The 24,065-nt window shown below is 43.3% G+C and overlaps 1 protein-coding gene across 4 annotated transcripts in view; it reads left to right on the forward strand.

Annotated features, from left to right (window-relative positions):
• EDA (ectodysplasin A) overlaps positions 1–24,065 on the forward strand; it is a 293,737-nt gene that overhangs the window by 129,750 nt on the left and 139,922 nt on the right. For all 4 annotated transcript variants that reach the window (XM_040405086.1, XM_040405088.1, XM_040405089.1 and 1 more), the window contains exon 2: positions 20,263–20,368. In XM_040405086.1, coding sequence (XP_040261020.1) covers positions 20,263–20,368 — 106 coding nt within the window. The remainder of the gene's footprint in view (positions 1–20,262; positions 20,369–24,065) is intronic.

The raw sequence follows: 24,065 nt of genomic DNA on the forward strand, positions 1-24,065 counted from the left end.
GCCGAAACAAATTTTTGAAGTGATAAACAATAACGGCGGAGCTACTCATTACTGAGTTCATGTTTGGACGTTGGATTTCTGTTCTGGGGGGTTTAGTTTTTTTTGGAGGTGTGGTCCTAAACTTTTGATCAGCTGAAAAACAGCCTGTTTCAGTTTATTTGTTGTTTTCATTAAATTGAATGCTCAAAAAATGTTTTGTCTCACTCCCATTTCTTCTTGTTGCATGTTGAAGCTCTACTTGGAACCTTGTTAAGATCCAGCCATGCTAAATATGATCTTTTGCCATTTTTCAAGTGGTCTTAAACTTTTGATCAGGACTGTATGTCCAAAGTCACTTTTGGCTAAGTCATATTTATTAATGGTCCTTTAATACTGTGATAAATGTGGTTTGACAGTAGCAGTTTATTCTTCAGTAAGCGGCTTTATAAAAGTCGCATGTCTTTACGAAAAAGTCGCATGTTCTATTAAAAAGTCACATAAGATGAGCATGGTCCTCACTGGAGTGAAATTGCGCAATTTTTGGCGACTTTTTAAATTGTCGCAATAGTAAATCTGTCTGGAGATTAATTTACATAAGAAAACACGCCCACTTTTAGAAAACTGGCGAGCATAGCGCAGAGCCAATAAGTCGCAAATTTTGGCGACTTTTTCACTCCATTATTTTGACTTGAGCTAATGATAAATCTGTCCCTTAGTATCTACTTGCAGTCCCCATGGAATCCAGTTCTGTAGCATCTATTCTTATGCCTCTATGTTGGGCCGTTTCTGTATTATTCCTGTTCGAAGTTTACAAATAAATTGCCAGCAGTTTGCTGTAAAGATACTGCTGGGAGTTACCGGTAGTGGGTTTGTCTGACTGTCGAATCAGTGCTGCTGGTGTCAGGAACCCCCCCCCCCCCCCCAGAACTGGTAACACCCATCTGTCCCTTTATTGCAAGCTGCTGGCAATTCATTCATAACTTCTAGCAGAAATAATACAGAAATGGCACAACATAAAGTCCTAAGAGTAGATTCCCCAGAATTGCATTGCCCCAGCTATTACATGGGGAATGCATGTAGTTATTAAAACAGACATGTCTGAGGCGGGACAGGTCCTCTTACAGCTTGTTATAGAGCAGGAGGAGCTGATTGTATATTTTTGTGAGAAAAGATTCAGTAAAACATGTAGTAACTTATACTTTTATATCTTTGCTTTTTTGCAGCCCTGTGAATGGCTATTGGTACAGGGCGGATGTATTACGAGTGACTGACAGCTCTCTGTATGCACACTTTTATATACACAATGCCATCAGTCACTGATAACACCTATGGATTTTCACAGGGCTGCAAAAGGCAAATGTCTAAGCATATAAATGATATGTAGAAATCACATGTATAAAGTGTTTTCCTATTTAGGGAGTGCCAGAAGGCAGTGAATACAGGCAATTAATACCATGCACTGCACTCCAGAATTCTGGCTTCAAAAAATTGCAAAAATAGGGCTTTGTGACCTTTTTAGGCCTATTTGGACAAAAAATAAAATTAAATTGTGACACTTTGCATTTTATACTACTTGCTACAGTTTTGTGCAGTGGCTGTGGTTAGATATGTTAATTAGCTTCACTCAAGATTTAAAAAAAAATAATTACACAATCTCACTCCAATATGCTTGTGGCATACAAAAAGTAAAGTAACAGATCTAGACAAGTGTCCTGTATAAATATGAAAGGAATTCACAGTTCAGACAAGGACCCGTCTGTGGGTATAATATTATGACAGGTGGTATATAGAAATATCAGCAGTCACAGACTACCACCCCTAAAACATAGCCTTTATTATATACCATTAAAAAAAATCCCCAAATAACGATGTAAAGAAAAAAGTGAAGAAAATATAATGTAAATGAGTCAATACTCTGCACTTAGGGATACGGGTAGGCGGGTATGAGCCAAATATACACTGCTCAAAAAAATAAAAGGAACACAGAAATAACACATCCTAGATCTGAATTAATTAAATATTCTTCTGAAATACTTTGTTCTTTACATAGTTGAATGTGCTGACAACAAAATCAAACAAAAATTTAAAAATGGAAATCAAATTTTTCAACCCATGGAGGTCTGGATTTGGAGTCACACTCAAAATTAAAGTGGAAAAACACACTACAGGCTGATCCAACTTTGATGTAATGTCCTTTAAAACAAGTCAAAATGAGGCTCAGTAGTGTGTGTGGCCTCCACGTGCCTGTATGACCTCCCTACAACGCCTGTGCATGCTGCTGATGAGGTGGCGGACGGTCTCCTGAGGGATCTCCTCCCAGACCTGGACTAAAGCATCTGCCAACTCCTGGACAGTCTGTGGTGCAACGTGACGTTGGTGGATAGAGCGAGACATGATGTCCCAGATGTGCTCAATTGGATTCAGGTCTGGGGAACGGGCGGGCCAGTCCATAGCATCAATGCCTTCGTCTTGCAGGAACTGCTGACACACTCCAGCCACATGAGGTCTAGCATTGTCTTGCATTAGGAGGACCCCAGGGCCAAGCGCACCAGCATATGGTCTCACAAGGGGTCTGAGGATCTCATCTCGGTACCTAATGGCAGTCAGGCTTCCTCTGGCGAGCACATGGAGGGCTGTGCGGCCCTCCAAAGAAATGCCACCCCACACCATTACTGACCCAATGCCAAACCGGTCATGCTGGAGGATGTTGCAGGCAGCAGAACGTTCTCCACGGCGTCTCCAGACTCTGTCACGTCTGTCACATGTGCTCAGTGTGAACCTGCTTTCATCTGTGAAGAGCACAGGGCGCCAGTGGCGAATTTGCCAATCTTGGTGTTCTCTGGCAAATGCCAAACGTCCTGCACGGTGTTGGGCTGTAAGCACAACCCCCACCTGTGGACGTCGGGCCCTCATATCACCCTCATGGAGTCTGTTTCTGACCGTTTGAGCAGACACATGCACATCTGTGGCCTGCTGGAGGTCATTTTGCAGGGCTCTGGCAGTGCTCCTCCTGTTCCTCCTTGCATAAAGGCGGAGGTAGCGGTCCTGCTGCTGGGTTGTTACCTTCCTACGGCCTCCTCCACGTCTCCTGATGTACTGGCCTGTCTCCTGGTAGCGCCTCCATGCTCTGGACACTACGCTGACAGACACAGCAAACCTTCTTGCCACAGCTCGCATTGATTTGCCATCCTGGATAAGCTGCACTACCTGAGCCACTTGTGTGGGTTGTAGACTCCGTCTCATGCTACCACTAGAGTGAAAGCACCGCCAGCATTCAAAAGTGACCAAAACATCAGCCAGGAAGCATAGGAACTGAGAAGTGGTCTGTGGTTACCACCTGCAGAACCACTCCTTTATTGGGAGTGTCTTGCTAATTGCCTATAATTTCCACCTGTTGTCTATCCCATTTGCACAACAGCATGTGAAATTGATTGTCACTCAGTGTTGCTTCCTAAGTGGACAGTTTGATTTCACAGAAGTGTGATTGACTTGGAGTTACATTGTGTTGTTTAAGTGTTCCCTTTATTTTTTTGAGCAGTGTATTTTACTATGGGCTCTGACCCTAGAGCTTGCCCTATAACTATCATACCCTGCCTATAAACGGAATGGCCGCCCCGATAGGGGCTATCCCGTATCTGGAACCTCCTGAGCGCCCTAGGATGGCCCTGAATAGGGGATAGAGCTAGCAGCTGATATATGCTGACCAAAAGAATCGTCACTACAGTGATGAGTAGCACAATATATTCTCAAAAAAGAAAACAAAACATACACAAAAATAAAGTAAATAAGAATCCAGGTTTGTATATCACATTAAACAAACCAGAAGTATATTATGCAGCGCTTCACCTCTATATAGGTGGCTGTGATATAAGTCTACTGCTGCCTATATTTTGATTGATATATCGGGGTACTTGTCTCCTGCACAATAGCATCATCTGTTTTTACCTAGCTGACACGCAAGTAGACGATTGGTTTAGTTTTAGCAGTTCTCCCCTTCATAGGGAGACTGCACCATACTAATGAGCGGTTATTGACATCTGGTATATCCATTCTTGTTATCTAAACTGGAAACTCCTTCTGCTTTTTTTAATGTGTTCTCAGATCTAAGTCTTGATCTGATCCTGGTCGGGTATTTACCTAAAGTGTCCCCTGATGAGCCCAACTATAGTATGGGTGAAACGCGTCGGGACGATGATGTGATAAATCAACACGATGTTGTGATCATAATCCCTGACAAGCAGAGCAGAGAGGAGGATGAGGTAGCTCTTTAGCTCACCGTTGTAAAGTAACTTGGCCTCCTGTGTGATTAGGACAGGTTTTGTGTGTACTAATAGCACAGTGGCCATTTTGTTTTTCCTAATGATTGCTCCCCAGACAAAATGAGCCATTATAACTAATGTAAGGTATTTGGGAATATATTTATAATAAAGTAATATTGAAGTATTTTCATTTTCTTAATTCCCGTAGAGCCCCTTTAAGTTATGTCCCCTTTCCATATCGGTCATTTTGATATAGGGTATGCACAGTTTATGGATGCCAGGGGTGGGGCTAGAAGAAATGGTGTGGTGGCATATTTTTTTTGTTTTTATTTAAAAAAAAAAAAATTGTTTTACACATTTTGCCCCCTTTGAACTTTGGGAGCATTTAACATTACATTTTCTATTGCCAATTTCTCCTGTAACATTAGCCCCAGTTACAGGGAGAATGAAGCCCTCAGAGACGTTATACAAGGCTGCAGAGCTGATCAGAGTTTGCTAAGACCTAGCAGCTCATGCAGACAACCAGACCCTAGCAGTGACATGACTGGCACTAGACCAGGAAGCACCATTGCTGCTTTCTGATATGCATATACAGTACTCATTGACGGCTATGTGTACGGCGAAGGAGAGGGCAGGGCTTTCATTGTCTCTGCTCCCTCAGCTGCATGATTATCATTGAAGAGCATACTTGAAGAGTTATATGCTGATCACCTGCCATCCCCAACTTTTAAAGTCTATGGGTGGGCAGAAAGCAGTTAAGTTATTTTGTACTGCACAGTAAATTGCATTCCACCACCAAAAATATTCTAAAAACAAAACAAAAAATTATATGTACCTCAAAATAGTACTGCTAAAACACCAACTAGGGATCGACCGATTATCGGTTTTACCGAGATTATCGGCCGATATTCAGTATTTTGACCGTTATCGGTATCTGCATCTATTTTGCCGATATTCCGATAACGTATTGGGAACACAGCTCGCGCTGCTGTCAGCGCTCTCTGTGTTCTCTCAGCAGCACAGGGGAGAAGGATGCAGTGTCTCCCTCCCCCTGTGCTGCCGCTAATGAGATGAAGGAGGACAAGAGAAGGGGAGGGGCTGTGGCCACTGCGCCACCAATGAAGAGAAATCTCTCATTCATTCATATACAGGAGGCGGGAGCTGGCTGCAGAATCACATAGCCGGCTGCTGACCTCTATGAGCAATAGCTGCGATCTGCAGTAGTTAACCCCTCTGGTGCCGCGGATCGCAGCTACCGCTCATAGAGGTCGGGAGCCGGCTATGTGATTCTGCAGCCAGCTCCCGCCTCCTGTATATGAATGAATGAGAGATTTCTCTTCATTGGTGGCGCAGTGCGCCCCCAAGCCCCCCAGTATTAATCATTGGTGGCGCAGTGCGCCTCCCACCCCAGTATTAAAAACATTGGTAGTGCAGTGTGCCCCCCCACCCAAGCCCCCCCCCCCCCCCCCCAGTATTAATCATTGGTGGCAGTGGCCACAGGATCCCCTCTCCCCTGCTCCTCCGATCAGAGCCCCAGCAGTGTAATCCTGGTGCTCCGATCGGTTACCATGGCAGCCAGGACGCTATTGAAGCTCTGGCTGCCATGATAAGCTCCATGCTGCTGTGTGCACAAAGCACAGAGCAGCAGGAACAGTGTGAGCTCCTATTCACCCTGATAGAGATCTATCAGGGTGAATAGGACAAGGGTTCTAGTCCCTAAGGGGGCTAAAAGTTAGTTTAAAAAAAAAAACACCAAAATATTAAGTATAAATGAAAAAAAAAAGATTTACAAAAAAAAAAACCTACACGTTAACAATAAACATATTAATTTTTCAGCAGATTTGTGTAGGAATTAATTTTTTAATAAATATTTAATATTAAAATAAAAATTCCCAGAGTATCGGTATAACTTATCGGCTATCGGCCTGAAAGTTCACAAATTATCGGTATCGGTCGATCCCTAACACCAACCCATACCACAAAAAGCATACCCTCATATAGCTGTGTTGACAGAGATAAAGTAATAAGTCCTAACTCTTGGAATGGAGGGATTTAAAAGTGACTTTTTTTAAATTTTATTTACAAAGCATATATATATTGTGCAAAATTACTAAAATGTGAAATAAAAATATATTTATTTGGAATGGCAGTATTTATACTAACCCATAGAATAAGAACAGAAAATTCTGCACCAATGTGAGTTCATGGTCTGTTTATATACTCCTAAACATGCTTTCCGGTTATCTGGGCAGGCAAGGATCGCCAATTATTGAGACTAGTGAACTAGCTATAATTTTGTTTATGACCCATAGAATGAATTGCCTCAGGTAATTTATTTTGTGTATTTGTTTTATTATACAGTCCTGATCAAAAGTTTAAGACCACTTGAAAAATGGCAAAAAATCATATTTAGCATGGCTGGATCTTAAAGGGCTTCTGTCACCCCACTAAACACATTTTTTATTTTTTTTTGTGTACTTATAATCCCTATCCTGCGATATATCTATACATTCTATTATTAATCATTATCGTTCAGTAGATATGTCAAAAAACGTACTTTTATAATATGCTAATTACCTGTCTACCAGCAAGTAGGGCGTCTACTTGCTGGTAGCAGCCGCAAAAAACCGCCCCCTCCTCCTGTTGATTGACAGGGCCAGCCGCGATCTCCTCCTCCGACTGGCCCTGTCAGCATTTCAAAAATCGCGCGCCTGTGTTGATTCGGCGCAGGCGCTCTGAGATACGGAGGCTCGCCTCCTCAGCACTCCCTCAGTCTTCTCTTTCGGTGACGTCATCGGCGCAGGTGCACTGAGGGAGTGCTGAGGAGGCTCGCCTCCTTATCTCAGAGCGCATGCGCCGAATCAACACAGGCGCGCGATTTTTGAAATGCTGACAGGGCCAGTCGGAGGAGGAGATCGCGGCTGGCCCTGTCAATCAACAGGAGGAGGGGGCGGTTTTTTGCGGCTGCTACCAGCAAGTAGACACCCTACTTGCTGGTAGACAGGTAATTAGCATATTATAAAAGTACGTTTTTTTACATATCTACTGAACGAAAATGATTAATAACATAATGTATAGATATATCGCAGGATAGGGATTATAAGTACACAAAAAAAAAAAATATGAGTTTAGTGGGGTGACAGAAGCCCTTTAACAAGGTTCCAAGTAGAGCTTCAACATGCAACAAGATGAAATAGGAGTGAGACGAAACATTTTTTGAGCATTCAATTTAATGAAAACAACGAATAAACTGAAACAGGCTGTTTTTCAGCTGATCAAAAGTTTAGGACCACACCTCCAAAAAAAAAAAAAATAAACCCCCCAAAACAGAAATCCAACTTCCAAACAGGAACTCAGTAATGAGTAGCTCCGCCGTTATTGTTTATCACTTCCAAAATTCGTTTCGGCATGCTTGATGCAAGCGTTTCCATCAGGTGAGTGGGAACATTTCTCCAAGTGGTGAAGACGGCCGCACGAAAGCCATCTACTGTCTGGAACTGTTGTCCATTTTTGTAAACTTCCCTTGCCATCCATCCCCAAAGATTCTCAATTGGATTTAGATCAGGGGATCATGCAGGATGGGCCAAAAGAGTGATGTTATTCTCCTGGAAGAAGTCCCTTGTCCTGCGGGCATTGTGTACTGTAGCGTTGTCCTGTTGAAAAACCCAGTTGTTACCACACAGACGAGGGCCCTCAGTCATGAGGAATGCTCTCTGTAACATCTGGACATAGCCAGCGGCCTTTTGACACCCCTGCACTTCCTGAAGCTCCATTGTTCCACTGAAGGAAAAAGCACCCCAGACCATTATGGTGCCCCCTCCACTGTGGCGCGTAGAAAACATCTCAGGTGGGATCTGCTTGTCATGCCAGTAACGTTGGAAACCATCAGGACCATCAAGGTTAATTTTATTCTCATCAGAGAATAAAACTTTCTTCCACCTTTGAATGTCCCATGTTTGGTGATCTCTTGCAAAGTCCAAACGATCCGTTCTGTGGTGTTCAAGGAGACGAGGTCTTTGAAGACGTTTTTTTGTTTTTGAAGCCCTTCAGTCTCAGATGCAGTCTGCACCAGTAAGGGCCTTAATTTGGGTCGAGGATCATCCAGTGTCTTGATGGACAGCCAATTGGATCCTCTGGCTCAGTGCTGCAAAATTTTTTTTGGGTCTTCCACTTGACTTTTTTGTTCCATAACCCTCAGGATCATTTAAGAAATTCCAAAAGACTGTCTTACTGCGTCCCACCTCAGCAGCGATGGCGCGCTGTGAGAGACCCTGGTTATGCAGTTCAACAACCCGACCACGTTCAAAAAGGGAGAGTTTTTTTGCCTTTGCCATCACAATGTGTGACTACCTGACAGAAAATGACAATGAATCCACATCTTTGCACAGATTTGGCCTTTTAAAGGCATGTGGTCCTAAAATTTGGATCAGCTGAAAAAAACCCTGTTTTAGTTTAATCGTTATTTTCAATTAATTGAATGCTCAAAAAATGTTTTGTCTCACTCCCATTTCTTCTTGTTGCATGTTGAATCTCTACTTGGAACCTTGTTAAGATCCAACAATGTAAAATGATTTTTTGCCATTTTTCACGTGGTCTTAAACTTTTGATCAGGACTGTATGACAATTAGGCACTTAATAAAATATTTCAAACCATGAATTGGGACATGTTTTAATATGGAGCTCAGGATTAAGGCTGAGTTCACACGGGCGTTGCGGGAAAAGGTGCGGGTGCGTTGAGGGAACATGCGCGATTTTTCAGCGCGAGCGCTATTTTAATATGCATTCTGTATTCAGAATGCTATTATTTTCCCTTATAACCAAGTTATAAGGGAAAATAATAATGATCGGGTCTCCACCCCGATCGTCTCCTAGTAACTGTGCGTGAAAATCGCACCGCATCCGCACTTGCTTGCGGATGCTTGCGATTTTCACGCAGCCCCATTCACTTCTATGGGGCCTGCGTTACGTGGAAAACGCACAATATAGAGCCTGCTGCGATTTTCATGCAACGCATAAGTGATGCGTGAAAATCACAGCTCATGTGCACAGCCCCATAGAAATGAATGGGTCCAGATTCAGTTCGGGTGCAATGCGTTCACCTCCTGCATTGCCCCCGCGCGGAATACTCGCCCGTGTGAACTCAGCCTAAGTCAGACGTTACCTCTAAAATCTTGGCTGGAAGCTTGAAATAAAGCAAAGTGCAAATCAAGTGGAAGTTGTCTGGTAGGTTCAGTTTTGTTAGTGCCTGAACCCAATGTGATTACAACATACAGTATATTAAAGGGGTTTTCCGTGATTTTAATATTGATGACCTCTGCTGATTAGCTGGTTGAAGAGAACGCCGCTCTCTGTGTGAGCACATCCTTCCCTTCATTGTTTACTTGCTCACTGTTGACATTGCACTTCAATGGGACAGCTCCTTACTATTGAAGTGTATGGGAATGATAGAAGTTAATGGGATGGCTTCTTGTAAGTACACTCTCCCACCGCTGCAATGTTGACAGCGAGCAGGTAAACAATTAAGGGAAGGCAGTTCTGGCACAGCACGTGGCCTTCTCTTCAACCAGCTGATCTGTGGTGGTATCCTGAGGACAGGTCATCAATATTAAAATCCTGGAAAACGCCTGTGTTGAAGGCTGCCGGAATAAATGTAGGACATGTCGTAGTTTTATTCCGGCAGCCTCTCGCTGTGCTCTGCCGTGCCTCGCCGGAACTCTGCCCCCGCCCCCGCCCCTATTATAGTCAATGGGGACCGAGCGACAGTCCAAAGGCACACTGTCACTAGCGGCAGGACGGATCCGACAGGCTGTTCACCCGACAGAACAGTCTGCCGGAGGTCCGTACGCTAGTGTGAAAGTAGCCTAAGTAGTAGCATGCAATGGTGATTTCCTCATCGCAAATAATTTACCGAAACAAAAGCCAACACCAGTGGTGGGTATACCCTCACAAAAAATGTCAATGTTTCAATAACTTGTCATGTGGCCTTGAGCATCAATTACAGCTTGACAACGATGTCTCATGCTGTTCACAAGTCGACTTATTGTCTGCTGATTTTCAGTAATGAACATATCTAGATCCCGCTCAGCAATTAGGGGGATAGAGAAGAAAGAAGGGGCGCACAATAGAGTAGTATGTTTAATAAATTTTAAAGCAAAGTGCGATATTTGGAGGCTCACCTGATAAGGTTGTGATAAAGATAGGCACAACCCTATTTTAGACCTATGTCCAGTCCTCCAAAGGATACTTGTAATGAAGAGGGTTTTGCTATGGCGCAAATTCACTGGTAGAATTTGCGCCAAATCAAATTCTTCTTTATTTGAAGATGGCACGTAAATAAAAACAACTCGTTTCGGGAACAAACCGTTTCCTTTCATCAGGTTTTTCAGAACAAGGCTACATGCACACGACCGTTCCGTTTTTTGCGGTCCTCCCGTGTGCCTTCCGCAATTAACAGAACGGGCGGCCGTCAATATAAATGCCTATTCTTGTCCGCAAAACGCGGACAAGAATAGGACATGTTATATTTTTTTTAGCGGGGCCGCGGAACGGAGCAACAGATGCGGACAGCACACAGAGTGCTGGCCGCATCTTTTGCGGCCCCATTGAAGTGAATGGGTCTGCATCTAAGCTGCCAAAACAAACAAATTAAAACAAAGAGTTATGCAGGGGATTGACAGAGGGGCACATTGTAAAGTAACCCAGATCATTGTTCCTTCAAAACGAGTCTTTTAATACGTAAAAATTAGACAGAAAAGGGAATCACATGATTATTCTGGTCCTGGTCACGTGACCACAACACAGGCGGTCATGTGGCCATGTATATTATGGGAAGTGAGGGAGCGCATGCGCTGAAAAAGAGGCTGGGATGGTCAGTGAATAAAGCTCCGGCTCGCAGTGATGGGAAAGTCACGTGACTGGAAAAGTCACGTGACTGGAAAAGTCACGTGACCGCAATTACCACGGTCACGTGACCCGTTGCCATACCACTGAGGAAGCCAGGGCCGTCGTGCGCTTCAGGAGGAGGACGACAGCGGAGGGGAGTGGCCTGAGGCTTGGGAATATGTGTGAAAGGAGAGCATTCTTAGGGTACTATGTTAATTAAGTGAATAGATCTGATCCCATAGGTTTTCAATGGGATTCAGGTCTGGAGAAAGTGTAGGCCACTCCATTTGAGGTACCCCAGTCTCCAGCAGCCGTTCCCTAATGATGTGCCCCTCCCCAGTATTAAAATAATTTGGTGGCGCAGTGCGGGCCCCCCCCCCCCCCCCCCAGTTCCATAAAATGCGGCATGCACGCATTTTATGGCTTTTTGGGGGTTTCATTTTTTTTACGCGTGGGATATAGAGTATCGCAATACTTTTATGGTATCGAAAACAAATCTAAATTTTGGTATTGAAACAACCCTAGATGTGACCTTGATGAGCTGGCACATTGGCGTCCATGAAGATGAAATTAGGCCTGTGTTGTTCATGCAGAGGCACAATCACTGCTTTAATGCTGTTATTTAAAGGATAACGGTCACATTTAGACCCTAATTTCAATCTTCATATATGTAGTTACTAATGACATGATATTCCAGAATCGGTTACTATTAGACTGACTTACCCCATATTTAATAAGATTCAGCCCTTGGCAACCAGTCTGCATAAAACTGCAATTTCACTATTCAGTTAAGATGGCCGCCACTGCCCTCACCCTGAGGCTAATCCCGCCTGCCCTCATTAGCCAGTAACAATACCCACCGAAAAAAAGTGTCAGTAACCAGAGCCCTCCCCCCTAAATGGTTAATCTCCTGCAGCACAAAGGGGTCCTCTTACCACATGTTGCTTTCATTTATACACTGAGCAGATGGCAGATCTCCCTTCCCTGGTCTGCGCTGCTTCCACTCTGCATCCTCCAGCTCTGCTGAGTGAGGGAGCGTCTGCCAAGTGCAGGGACAGGGAGAAGTGCACACAGCCCAGGCACTGTTATCAGCTTCTGGGGAGGACCTGGCTTTAATCATTTACTTACAGTCCCTGGCTGTCTGTAATGTGACCTTGCACGCAGCGGACTTCAACAGATAGACGGACCATGCCTAGCAACCCTATTTTAAGCACAGGTAAAAGTAGGCAGTACAGGGAACAAAAATGTGGAATTAAGGGGTAATTGAATACACAGTGAAAAGTTGAAATAGGGCCACCAAGGTGATATTATTAATCACCACAATCCAATACTAAAAAATAAAAATAAAATACGACAGTTATCCTTTAAGTAGTATGGGCTTGTCACTGTACCATTCACAAAGTGTAGGGCAGTTCTGTTTTGACTAGACACATCTAACCGTACTGTAACATCACCACCAAATGCTCGTCTGGTGACAATAGTGGCTGATGCACAGCGCTCTCCTTGATGTCTCCAACATTGTTGGTGGCCATCATTTCTGTTCAGCGTGAATCGACTCATCAGTGATCATCACTGAGGCCCACTCGTCCCTCGTCCAACATGGATGCTCCCTGGCCCATGCAAGACGATGACGCCTGTCTGTGGTCAGGTACTCTTGCAGGTCATCTAGCATGCAGACCATGCTGATGTAAATGCTTTTAATGGTCTGACTTGACACTTGGGTGCCTCTTACCTCCCTTAAATGTGCCTGGAGTTGTGTGGCATTCATCATCCGGTTCCGTCGTCAAATGGTATAAATCAATGTAATGGTAGGCACAATATAAACTATATGTAGTGCTATAGTATTGTTTGTATTATGGTGCATACACAGTATCATGTCTATTGCTATATGTAGCAATTATAAGATTATATTTTTGAATTGCTACTAAGCAGAAATAAATTTAGGGAAGTCGAATTACGTTTCAGAAATGTAATGAATTTTTTAAAGTGTGGCATGATACAACACTATCCTTTACCTAACCACGCACCTCAGGCATGAACTAATCCCAGCTTTGGGAACACCCTCTGTTGTGCTAAAGATTGCAACACAAGATTTTGGAGAATGTTGTAGTTCCTCAGCTTAGAGACAGTTTCCCTGAATTGTCTGCCCTCAGGATATTATTATATTAGCAAGAGAACATATTCGAGAAGCACATTGATTTCATATTCCAAGCAGTTTTCTAGCGCTATAGATAGTTACCTACAGTATTTTGACATTACAGCAGTGTGCACACATCTAACATTTGAATTGGTTTTGTCTAATATAGTAATTATTGAGAAAGCAGATTTAAATAAAATAACAAACGCGTCTAAGGCTACTTTCACACCAGCCTTTTCAATTCCGCTATCGAGATCCGTGATAGGATCTCAATAGCGGAGGAAAACGCTTCAGTTTTGTCCCCATTCTTTGTCAACTGAACAAAACTGAATGCACCAAAATGCATTCCATTCCGTTTGGTTGCGCTCCCATCACGGACAGAATAACACTGCAAGCAGTGTTTTTCTGTCCACGATGTCATGCGGAGCAAGACGAATCTGTCCTGACACACAATGTAAGTCAATGGGGACTGATCCATTTTCTGTGACACAATTGAAAACGGACCTGTCCCCCATTGACTTTCAATGGTTTTCAAGATTGATCCGTCATGGCTATATAAGACATAATACAACCGGATCCGTTCATGACGGATGAAGGCGGTTTTATTATTGTAACGGAAACGTTTTTGCAGATACATGACGGATCTGCAAAAAACACTATTGTGAAATTATCCTAAGATCTGAACAATTTTAAATTCTTTACCTTTGTTAAAAAAAAATTAACAATGTCTAACCATTTTCTCCCATCACCCACAATGATATAGCATGCATTTTATTATGCCCTCCAGTCGCTGCTGCAGAACTTGATGGCATTATGGACAAAATGTTATTGTAGCCTACAGCAGATGGATGACAGTTGGGCCTAGAGCCCTGCCTCCACTTGATCTGTAGAAATCACTGCCTCAGTTAGCTTCTCCCGAACTCTAAACATAAGGCTACTTTCACACTTGCGTTCGGGTTTCCGCTTGTGAGTTCCGTTTGAAGGCTCTAAGAAGCGGCCCCGAACGGATCCGTACAGCCCCAATGCATTCTGAGTGGATGCGAATCCGTTTAGAATGCATCAGTATGGTACCGTTTGGCCTCCGTTCCGCTCAGCAGGCGGACACCTAAACGCAGCTTGCAGCGTTCGGGTGTCCGCCTGGCCGTGCGGAGCCAAACGGATCCGTCCTGACTTACAATGAAAGTCAATGGGGACGGATCCGTTTGACGTTGACACAATATGGTGCAATTGCAAACGGATCCGTCTCCCATTGACTTTCAATGTAAAGTCAGAAGTCCCTATTAATATACCATCGGATCGGAGTTTTCTCCAATCCGATGGTATATTTTAACTTGAAGCGTCCCCATCACCATGGGAACGCCTCTATGTTAGAATTATACCATCGGATTTGAGTTAGATCGTGAAACTCAGATCCGAAAGTATATTCTAACACAGAGGCGTTCCCATAGTGATGGGGACACTTCAAGTTAGAATATACTGAGAACTGTGTAATAGCTGCCCCCTGCTGCCTGGCAGCACCTGATCTCTTACAGGGGGCTGTGATCCGCACAATTAACCTCCTCAGGTGCCGCACCTGAGGGGTTAATTGTGCGTATCATAGCCCCCTGTAAGAGATTAGGTGCTGCCAGGCAGCAGGGGCCAGACCCCCCTCCCTCCCCAGTTTTAAATTCATTTGTGGCCAGTGCGGCCCCCCCTCCCTCCCCAGTACTATATTCATTGGTGGCCAGTGCGGCCCCCCTCCCTCCCCAGTATTATATTCATTGGTGGCCAGTGCTGCCTCCCCTCTCCCCCCCCCCCCCCCCCCAATTAAAATCACCCCCCCATCATTGGTGGCAGCGGAGATTTCCGATCGGAGTCCCAGTTTAATCGCTGGGGCTCTGATCGGTTACCATGGCAGCCAAGACGCTACTGCAGTCCTGGCTGCCATGGTTACTTAGCAATTTTAGAAGCATACTTACCTGCAATGTCTGTGACCGGCGGGGCGCTCCTCCTACTGGTAAGTGAAAGGTCGGTTCTGAACGGATGCAAGCGTTTGCATTATAGGAGCAGATCCGTCTGTGCAGACACCAGACGGATCTGCTCCAAACGCAAGTGTGAAAGTAGCTTTGTAGACCACATATAACTGCTTTTAGTTCCACAGCTCCCAAAAATTTGGCAGAAAATTCTGTCTCCAATTAAGCTAACAAGTAGTTGGTACAAAATCAGAGAAAAGTGTCTAGCCTTGTACCAGATCTATCATCCTGCCCGAGCCATTGTAATAACTAGTTCATGCCTAGACAACCTGTCTAAGTTTATGCCATCATTCGCTTAGAAAATATGCACCAGCATATTAAAAATCTTTTTCTGATGGTGGGGCATGGGAATGAAAAGAAAACAAGTCTGCAATTGTTTTATTGGATTTTTATTTTACAGCATTAAAGTGGTTTTATCCTGATAACATATTCTCATTATAGTTAATCAATAGTGGGGGTCCAACAAAAGTCCCCCACCGATTAGCTGTTTGAGGAGGCCATAGTGTTCTAGTGAGCACGGTGGCCTTCTCTTTGCTTAACCTAGGCAAGTGACGTCTAGTGGTCTAGGCAAAGCTTAGTCCTATTCAAGTGAATGGGGCTAAGCTGCGATACCAAGCACAGCCGCTATACGGAGTACGGCACTGTGCTTGGTAAACTGTGAGCGGACAGAGGCGCTCTTCAGATTGCTGATAGGTTCTGGACTCCCATCAGATTCTGATGACCTATGCTGAAGATGGGTCTTCAGTATAAAATAGTTGGAAAATTCCTTTAAAGATATGGTATAAATGACATGTTAACTATTTTCCTGGGTTGATTTACAATTACACCAAATTGATATTTTATTTTTCTGTTTTACCACTTGCGTGATTTCCTGTCAGGGTTAATGCACAGGAACATGTGCTGGCCGTGCCTATATTGCAGTCCACAACCAGCCATGTGCGCACCGTATCACAGATGCAGACACGTTAACTTAAATGGGTGTGAAAGGCCATGGAAACACTAAAGAGTGCTTCCGTGGCATTTTGGCTTGAGAGAACAAGCAAAATTTTTTTTGCAGTGCAGACGGATCTTGGGCCCATTCAAGTTGAGGAGGTCTGTATCCGCCAGTACAGGCCATACGAATGGTGCCCATGCATTATGAACTGCAATTTGCGGTCCCCAATGCAAGGCATGGGCAGCACATGTTCGTGTGCATGAGCCCTTGCGAACACTGCTCGTTTCTCAGGATCGCACAGCATGATAATGATTTGCAATGCTGTGTCTCATAGCCTGACCTTGCGTATACAGAATTATACTGACATAATACGTCCATATAATTCTGTAGAAACAAGGTAATGCAGAGACACACAGCATTAGAAATCATTATAATGCTGTGCAATCTTGTGAAACAAGCAGTGTGCAGAACGGGAAATCACACTCCAACACGGTGTGTTTTTTATTTCACTGGACACACTCGTCTGAAAGAGGCCTAATAATGCATTTGTTTTATAGCATGGGTCATTAGGGAGATGCCTACTATGCTTTATTGGTAACGCCATGTAAGCGGTCATTCAGGGCAGTCATATTTGAGAGTAGCTCACTATTATAGAAAAGCATAATAAAAGTTAATAATGCATTTAGATGTACCCCAAAATTGCTGACTTGGCAAAAAAACAAGCCCTCATACAGCTACACTGATAGAATAATTGTTATGGCTCTTGGAATACAGCAGCAGTATGTAACTTTAGTAAAACATAAAATAACTATAATATAATATATCCCCTAGACTTAAATTTAGTATGTTTTCTATTCTCGTAATAGACCTCACATTTATAGGTAAAATTGAGGGGAGGAAGTCACGTGAATGAAATCAGCACTGCAGTTACCAGCTCAGTCCACTCCGACACGTACAGGTGTCAAACTCCCGCTGACCAGATATCGATGGCCTATCCTCAGGCCATCAATATAAAAGGACCGGAACCTCTTTAATGACAAGTAAAGACACTGGGATTGTTACACATTACAGAATGTGTAAATGTTCAGTGTGCATTATACTTACCTCTACTTAAAGGGTTTGGCCACTTTTGGGTTCCTGTTGACAAGTGTGTTTATTAGGGGACTATACACTGCGTGCAGAATTATTAGGCAAATGAGTATTTTGACCACATCATCCTCTTTATGCATGTTGTCTTACTCCAAGCTGTATAGGCTCGAAAGCCTACTACCAATTAAGCATATTAGGTGATGTGCATCTCTGTAATGAGAAGGGGTGTGGTCTAATGACATCAACACCCTATATTAGGTGTGCATAATTATTAGGCAACTTCCTTTCCTTTGGCAAAATGGGTCAAAAGAAGGACTTGACAGGCTCAGAAAAGTCAAAAATAGTGAGATATCTTGCAGAGGGATGCAGCTTTCTTAAAATTGCAAAGCTTCTGAAGCGTGATCATCGAACAATCAAGCGCTTCATTCAAAATAGTCAAGAGGGTCGCAAGAAGCGTGTGGAAAAACCAAGGCGCAAAATAACTGCCCATGAACTGAGAAAAGTCAAGCGTGCAGCTGCCAAGATGCCACTTGCCACCAGTTTGGCCATATTTCAGAGCTGCAACATCACTGGAGTGCCCAAAAGCACAAGGTGTGCAATACTCAGAGACATGGCCAAGGTAAGAAAGGCTGAAAGACGACCACCACTGAACAAGACACACAAGCTGAAACGTCAAGACTGGGCCAAGAAATATCTCAAGACTGATTTTTCTAAGGTTTTATGGACTGATGAAATGAGAGTGAGTCTTGATGGGCCAGATGGATGGGCCCGTGGCTGGATTGGTAAAGGGCAGAGAGCTCCAGTCCGACTCAGACGCCAGCAAGGTGGAGGTGGAGTACTGGTTTGGGCTGGTATCATCAAAGATGAGCTTGTGGGGCCTTTTCGGGTTGAGGATGGAGTCAAGCTCAACTCCCAGTCCTACTGCCAGTTTCTGGAAGACACCTTCTTCAAGCAGTGGTACAGGAAGAAGTCTGCATCCTTCAAGAAAAACATGATTTTCATGCAGGACAATGCTCCATCACACGCGTCTAAGTACTCCACAGCGTGGCTGGCAAGATAGGGCATAAAAGAAGAAAGTCTAATGACATGGCCTCCTTGTTCACCTGATCTGAACCCCATTGAGAACCTGTGGTCCATCATCAAATGTGAGATTTACAAGGAGGGAAAACAGTACACCTCTCTGAACAGTGTCTGGGAGGCTGTGGTTGCTGCTGCACGCAATGTTGATGGTGAACAGATCAAAACACTGACAGAATCCATGGATGGCAGGCTTTTGAGTGTCCTTGCAAAGAAAGGTGGCTATATTGGTCACTGATTTGTTTTTGTTTTGTTTTTGAATGTCAGAAATGTATATTTGTGAATGTTGAGATGTTATATTGGTTTCACTGGTAAAAATAAATAATTGAAATGGGTATATATTTGTTTTTTGTTACGTTGCCTAATAATCATGCACAGTAATAGTCACCTGCACACACAGATATCCCCCTAAAATAGCTAAAACTAAAAACAAACTAAAAACTACTTCCAAAAATATTCAGCTTTGATATTAATGAGTTTTTTGGGTTCATTGAGAACATGGTTGTTGTTCAATAATAAAATTAATCCTCAAAAATACAACTTGCCTAATAATTCTGCACTCCCTGTATAGCACTTACTAATAGAGCCTTTGTTGACATTGTGCTCCATGCTCTATATTTGTATAAGTCATTCCCCCTTGTTGGCCTTTTGTTCTGTCCACACAGAGGTCCTGTCCACTCATGGGACCGGGCAAATCACTTCCATGTGATGTCTCCTTCATCCATATACGCTGCACCTGCTACAGGTATCTGCACTTGCACTGTTTAGTACAGGTGCAATGTGTTTGAATGGAGCAGGCTGAGTGATGTCTGGTCACATGAGCTTCCAACAGCGGCCATCTTAAGGACAGGAACTCAGGACAAAATATATAGCATATGGCACAGAATATCAACACAGGCGATGTTAGTAAGTGCCATTTATTTGCCTTACACATTGGTCACCAGTAACTGGAAGTGGCCAACGCCTTTAACTGTGCAAAGATGTGAAGACGTGGTGACTCTTTTTCTTAGAGATTTGGTGGGCATGCTTTCACTGGTGCAGAAAAGAAACGCCTCTGCCTATATCACATGATCATTATCTCTGTGATCTACATATAGGACACAAGAATGTTCTCTATTGTTGCTGTAATCCTAGAAATGATGGTAAAATATTGTTTACTGATGTATTGTAATGATTTCCGGGGTTCAGTCTTGCCTATGGCATTTACATTACAGTACATGCACTTCATCAGTACCTGAAACAACAAGCTGCTTCCAACCTTTTCTGAATTCAAGTTTGGACAGAGACGGCTCACATTCAGCTTGATGTAAGAATGCAGATTTCCACTCATTTCTTGGCACACACACACAAGCGTTGACATTTTCAGTAGTACCTGTTTAATTTTCTTAGTGACTAACGGGCACTTAATGACATTTCATTAAAAAAATGTTGATATTCTTCTAATAAAAGCTGTAAATGATACAGAGCCCCTGTGATCTGTGAGATAATTAAACCTTAAGCAGGGTGTATGTGTTTGTGTAGGCGTCTTTCTAAAGCGATGGTTTGTTGCAGGAGTTGCCACCAGGGGTCGCCATTTCCTCATGGGGTGTACTTTAGGTAAAATGAGTTCTCATTCATCTTGATCCCTAATGCACAGTTTGTTATAATGGAATAATGCTACTTTTAGATGTACTGTATAATAAATGGCTTTAGAAATATATATATATATATATATATATATATATATATATATATATATATATTATTTTTTTACCAGTTGATATTTGATAAGCAGTGTAAATGTCCTTAGATGAGGTTATGAACAAATACATTTTTCCCCTAAACTTGCTGGAATATCATATTGCAACTATTCAGTGTCACATGTTTGTCTTTTATTTTTGCATTTTGTTGCAGATGGCCCTATTAAATCATTGGAGTAGCGAAGACAGATCACATCTGGAAGAAGGCATCAGGCTTTTACGAAGGACAAGGCGGAACAAAGGCAGCGAAGGCTCTGAGAGTAAGTGTTGCTTTTACTCCAGGGCTTCATATCTTTAAAGGATAAAAAGAAAATGGAAAGGGATAGGAGTTATATAAGGATACTTCAGGTAAGATTGTGTCATTTTCCATTTAGTCTTCTACTTCGCAGAATAAAAATCAGGATGTTGGTAGGATAAAATTCCTCTGAGGCCTTTATATATGTATATTTTTAATTGAACTCTTATTTTTTTCATGTTTTTGCAACACATATATTTTTTTAGAGTATTTTTTTTATAGTGCAGTTATTTGCTGTCAACAGCCGATCTAACCACCACTGTGTCTCTATGACATAGAAGTCTACGCTGTAAAACCATTAATCCAGCTGTTAACTGCTGATATATAGTACTAGGGCCCGTATAACTGGTTAGACAGTAACGCTGAAGACCTGATGTTCTGTCTTCATACGTGTTCACACAGTGTGCAGTCTGACATTCAGCATAAACCATTCCTGTCTTCCAAATAAGAGGACTGTTCTTTGTAGTCTAACTTGTTTATTGGTGAGCAGGTTGTACTCTCTGCGCGATGCACGTGAGTGAGAGATTGTACAAGTGTGTGATTGATTGATTGGTAAAACAGGATTGTTGATTGGTAAAACTACAAGAATACAAATAGCATGTATAAGTAGAAAGCATGAATAGCATGTACTATAACATTAACAGTCATCAGTGAAAGCACATGGTAAAATGGCTGTCTGTACATAAGATTACATGTCTATCTAACAGTAGTAACAACTCCCCGAGTAACAGTTATAACTAACTAAACAGCTCTGCATAACATAATATCCCTGAAACAAAGGTAGATCTCTCACCAGATATGATTTTACAAGGATGGTGGAGTTTGAGAAGGAGACATGCATAGGACAGCTCTCTACTATGTCCTGAGGATTGGAGATTTCTCTTTCCTAGAATGCTTTGCACTCCCACAATGCTCTGCATCACCCACAATGCAGCAGTCTTTGTAACAAGAAAAACAAAGTGTAATACAATTTAACGCCGCTAGATGGTACTATAAGCACATTAATCACTACAGAAATACAAAACTCTGGCAGATGTGATCTTTATTGATTCTCAAACTCTGCTGGCAGAAAACTCCCCATCTGGCGTAAACAGACACCACCACTAGGTCCTTCAGGTGAAAACAATAAAACAAGCTCTGTTACTGGCCTAATAGCTTACACTCGCCAAACTTCCGAATCTTGACCTTGGCCTTGCATACGCTCCCATCCTTGCTTGGGAATGTGTTGGTGATGAGGCCCAGTGACCACTCGCTCCGGTGCGACTGGCTGTCTTTCACGAGCACAGCATCCCCAGGTCTGATGTTAGGCTTCTTAGTTTGCCACTTCCTTCTTGATTGTAAGGTAGAGAGATACTGCTTCCTCCACCTGTCCCAGAAGACATTACAAAGACTTTGCACCTGCCTCCATTGCCATCTATAGAGGTCTTTGTCATTAAATTCTCAAAGAGGAGCATTCGGGGTGCTGGTCTTTTGTGAGAGTAACATGGCAGTAGTGAGGATAGTCAAATCTTCACGGTCACTGAAAAGGGTAGTCAACGGTCTTGCATTCATGATTGCTGAGACTTCCGCCAAGAATGTGGTCAAACTTTCATGTGTGAGTCTCGTACTCCCGCATGAAGATTGAATCCAAGATTTTTCTTGCTATCCTTATCATCCTTTCCCAGACTCCGCCCATGTGAGAAGAATGAGGCTGTTTAAATATCCAGGTGCATCCTTGCTCATTTAGGTATCTTTCCATGTTGGCAGTTTCCAAGTTGGAAGGAATTTGAAGTTCTTTCACTGCTCCTACAAAATTTCTGCCTCTGTCCGAACGAATATGCTTCACGGGCCCTCTAATGGCAATAAACTTGAAGTGTCCATGGATTCGATCACTTCTATATGGACAGCTCTGCTGGACACACAATTAAACATGACCGCCCAGCGCTTTGCACTGGCGTGAATACCTCTAGTGTGCCGTGTAGCCACTGACTTAGGACCGAATACATCTAGACCAATGTTGGTGAAAAGAAGATCTGTACTGAGTCTCTTAGTTGGGAGACTGGCTCACAGGTAATGTCGATTTTGTAAGACTTAGCTATATGAACTAGACAGGCTATAGCACAAACAAGCGACATCCAGGTGGAAAACCTGTCGAAACAATGAGTTTTGAGTTGGTGGTCCGAATTCACCATACGTAGAACAGATATTTCAGGTCGGATTTCTTCATTGACATCTGGGTCTACCAATTCAAACGTGTCGGCTATGATACTGCAAGACGTTGAATACAGGAATGCAGGACCCGTAAACCATGTTGTGTCCTTAAGGTGGCTTGGTGCGACGTATCTAGCTGCGTGGTCTGCAGGATTATGGTGCGTGGGCATATAGTGCCACTGTTTAGGACAAGTGGATCTCCTGATCCTTGGTACCCGATTGCTGACATAGATGTAAAAGCATCTGGTTTCATTGCAAATATATCCTAGGACTACCTTGCTGTCCGTATAAAACTCGACTTCTTTGATTTCCAGGTTCATTCCTGATGTTATAGGTTCAGCCAACTCCACTGCAAGCACAGCAGCGCAGAGCTCCAGTCTGGGAATCGTGTGTTCACGGAGTGGCACCAGTTTGGTCTGGCTCATGACAAAACCTATATGGCAATGTTCTTTGACATCTATGGTCTTTAGGTATGCTATGGCAGCAATCGCCTTGACTGAAGCCTCACAGAAGATATATATAGTCCTTGTATCTTGACTTCAGGTAATGGCACGGAAGCATAGGGTCGTCACGTGAAGGCTGGACAAAGCTTCGAGAGACTTCTTCCAACCTGTCCACAGGTCCTTTTTCTCCGCGGGAAGCGGGTGATACCAATCAGACGTCTCTGTGGTGAAAACATCATTTTACCTTGGATGGTAACAGGCGCTACGAATCCCAGAGGATCATATAAGCTGTTTATGGTGGACATAACTCCTCTACCGACTCCCTTCCCATGCAGCGGAGCCTCAGTTTGCTCTGGGATTTAAAGGCAGACACATTCACCTTCCAAATCAGCAAGGAAGATGAATGTGTCTGCCTTTAAATCCCAGAGCAAACCGAGGCTCCGCTGCATGGGAAGGGAGTCGGTGCTAAGATCCAAGTCTTTTAGATCACTTGAATGGTCTTGGGATGAGAAGGCCTCCATTAACTCACGGCTGTTGGAGGTGATTTTGTGCAACCTCAGATTAGATAGAGCGAGAATCTCTTGAGCCCTCTTCAGGAGACAGGTTGTAGTCTCGTTCGTGGTTGTGGATTTCAAGCAGTCATCCACATAGAAGTCTTTTTCCACAAAGGACCTGACATCTGACCCATACTTTGCTTCACCCTCTTGAGCTGAATGTCTGAGACCGTAGATAGCGACTGCAGGGGAAGGACTGTTTCCGATGATGTGCACTCTCTGTTGCGGTACCAGAAGAACCTCAAGTAGTTTCTATGTTCTTTGATGAGGAAGCAGTGGAACATCTGTTGTATGTCTGCCATAAATGCTACGGAATCTCTGCGGAAGCGTAGAAGTACCTCCAGAAGTCTGTTGTTGAGGTCTGGAGCAGACAGTAAGACATCATTTAGTGAGACTCCTTCGCACCTGGCGCTTGAGTCAAATACTACTCGTATCTGTCCTGGTTTTTTAGGATGATACAGGCAGAATATGGGTA

Source organism: Bufo bufo, chromosome 8, assembly GCF_905171765.1.
Source record: "Bufo bufo chromosome 8, aBufBuf1.1, whole genome shotgun sequence".
Lineage (NCBI taxonomy): Eukaryota > Metazoa > Chordata > Amphibia > Anura > Bufonidae > Bufo > Bufo bufo.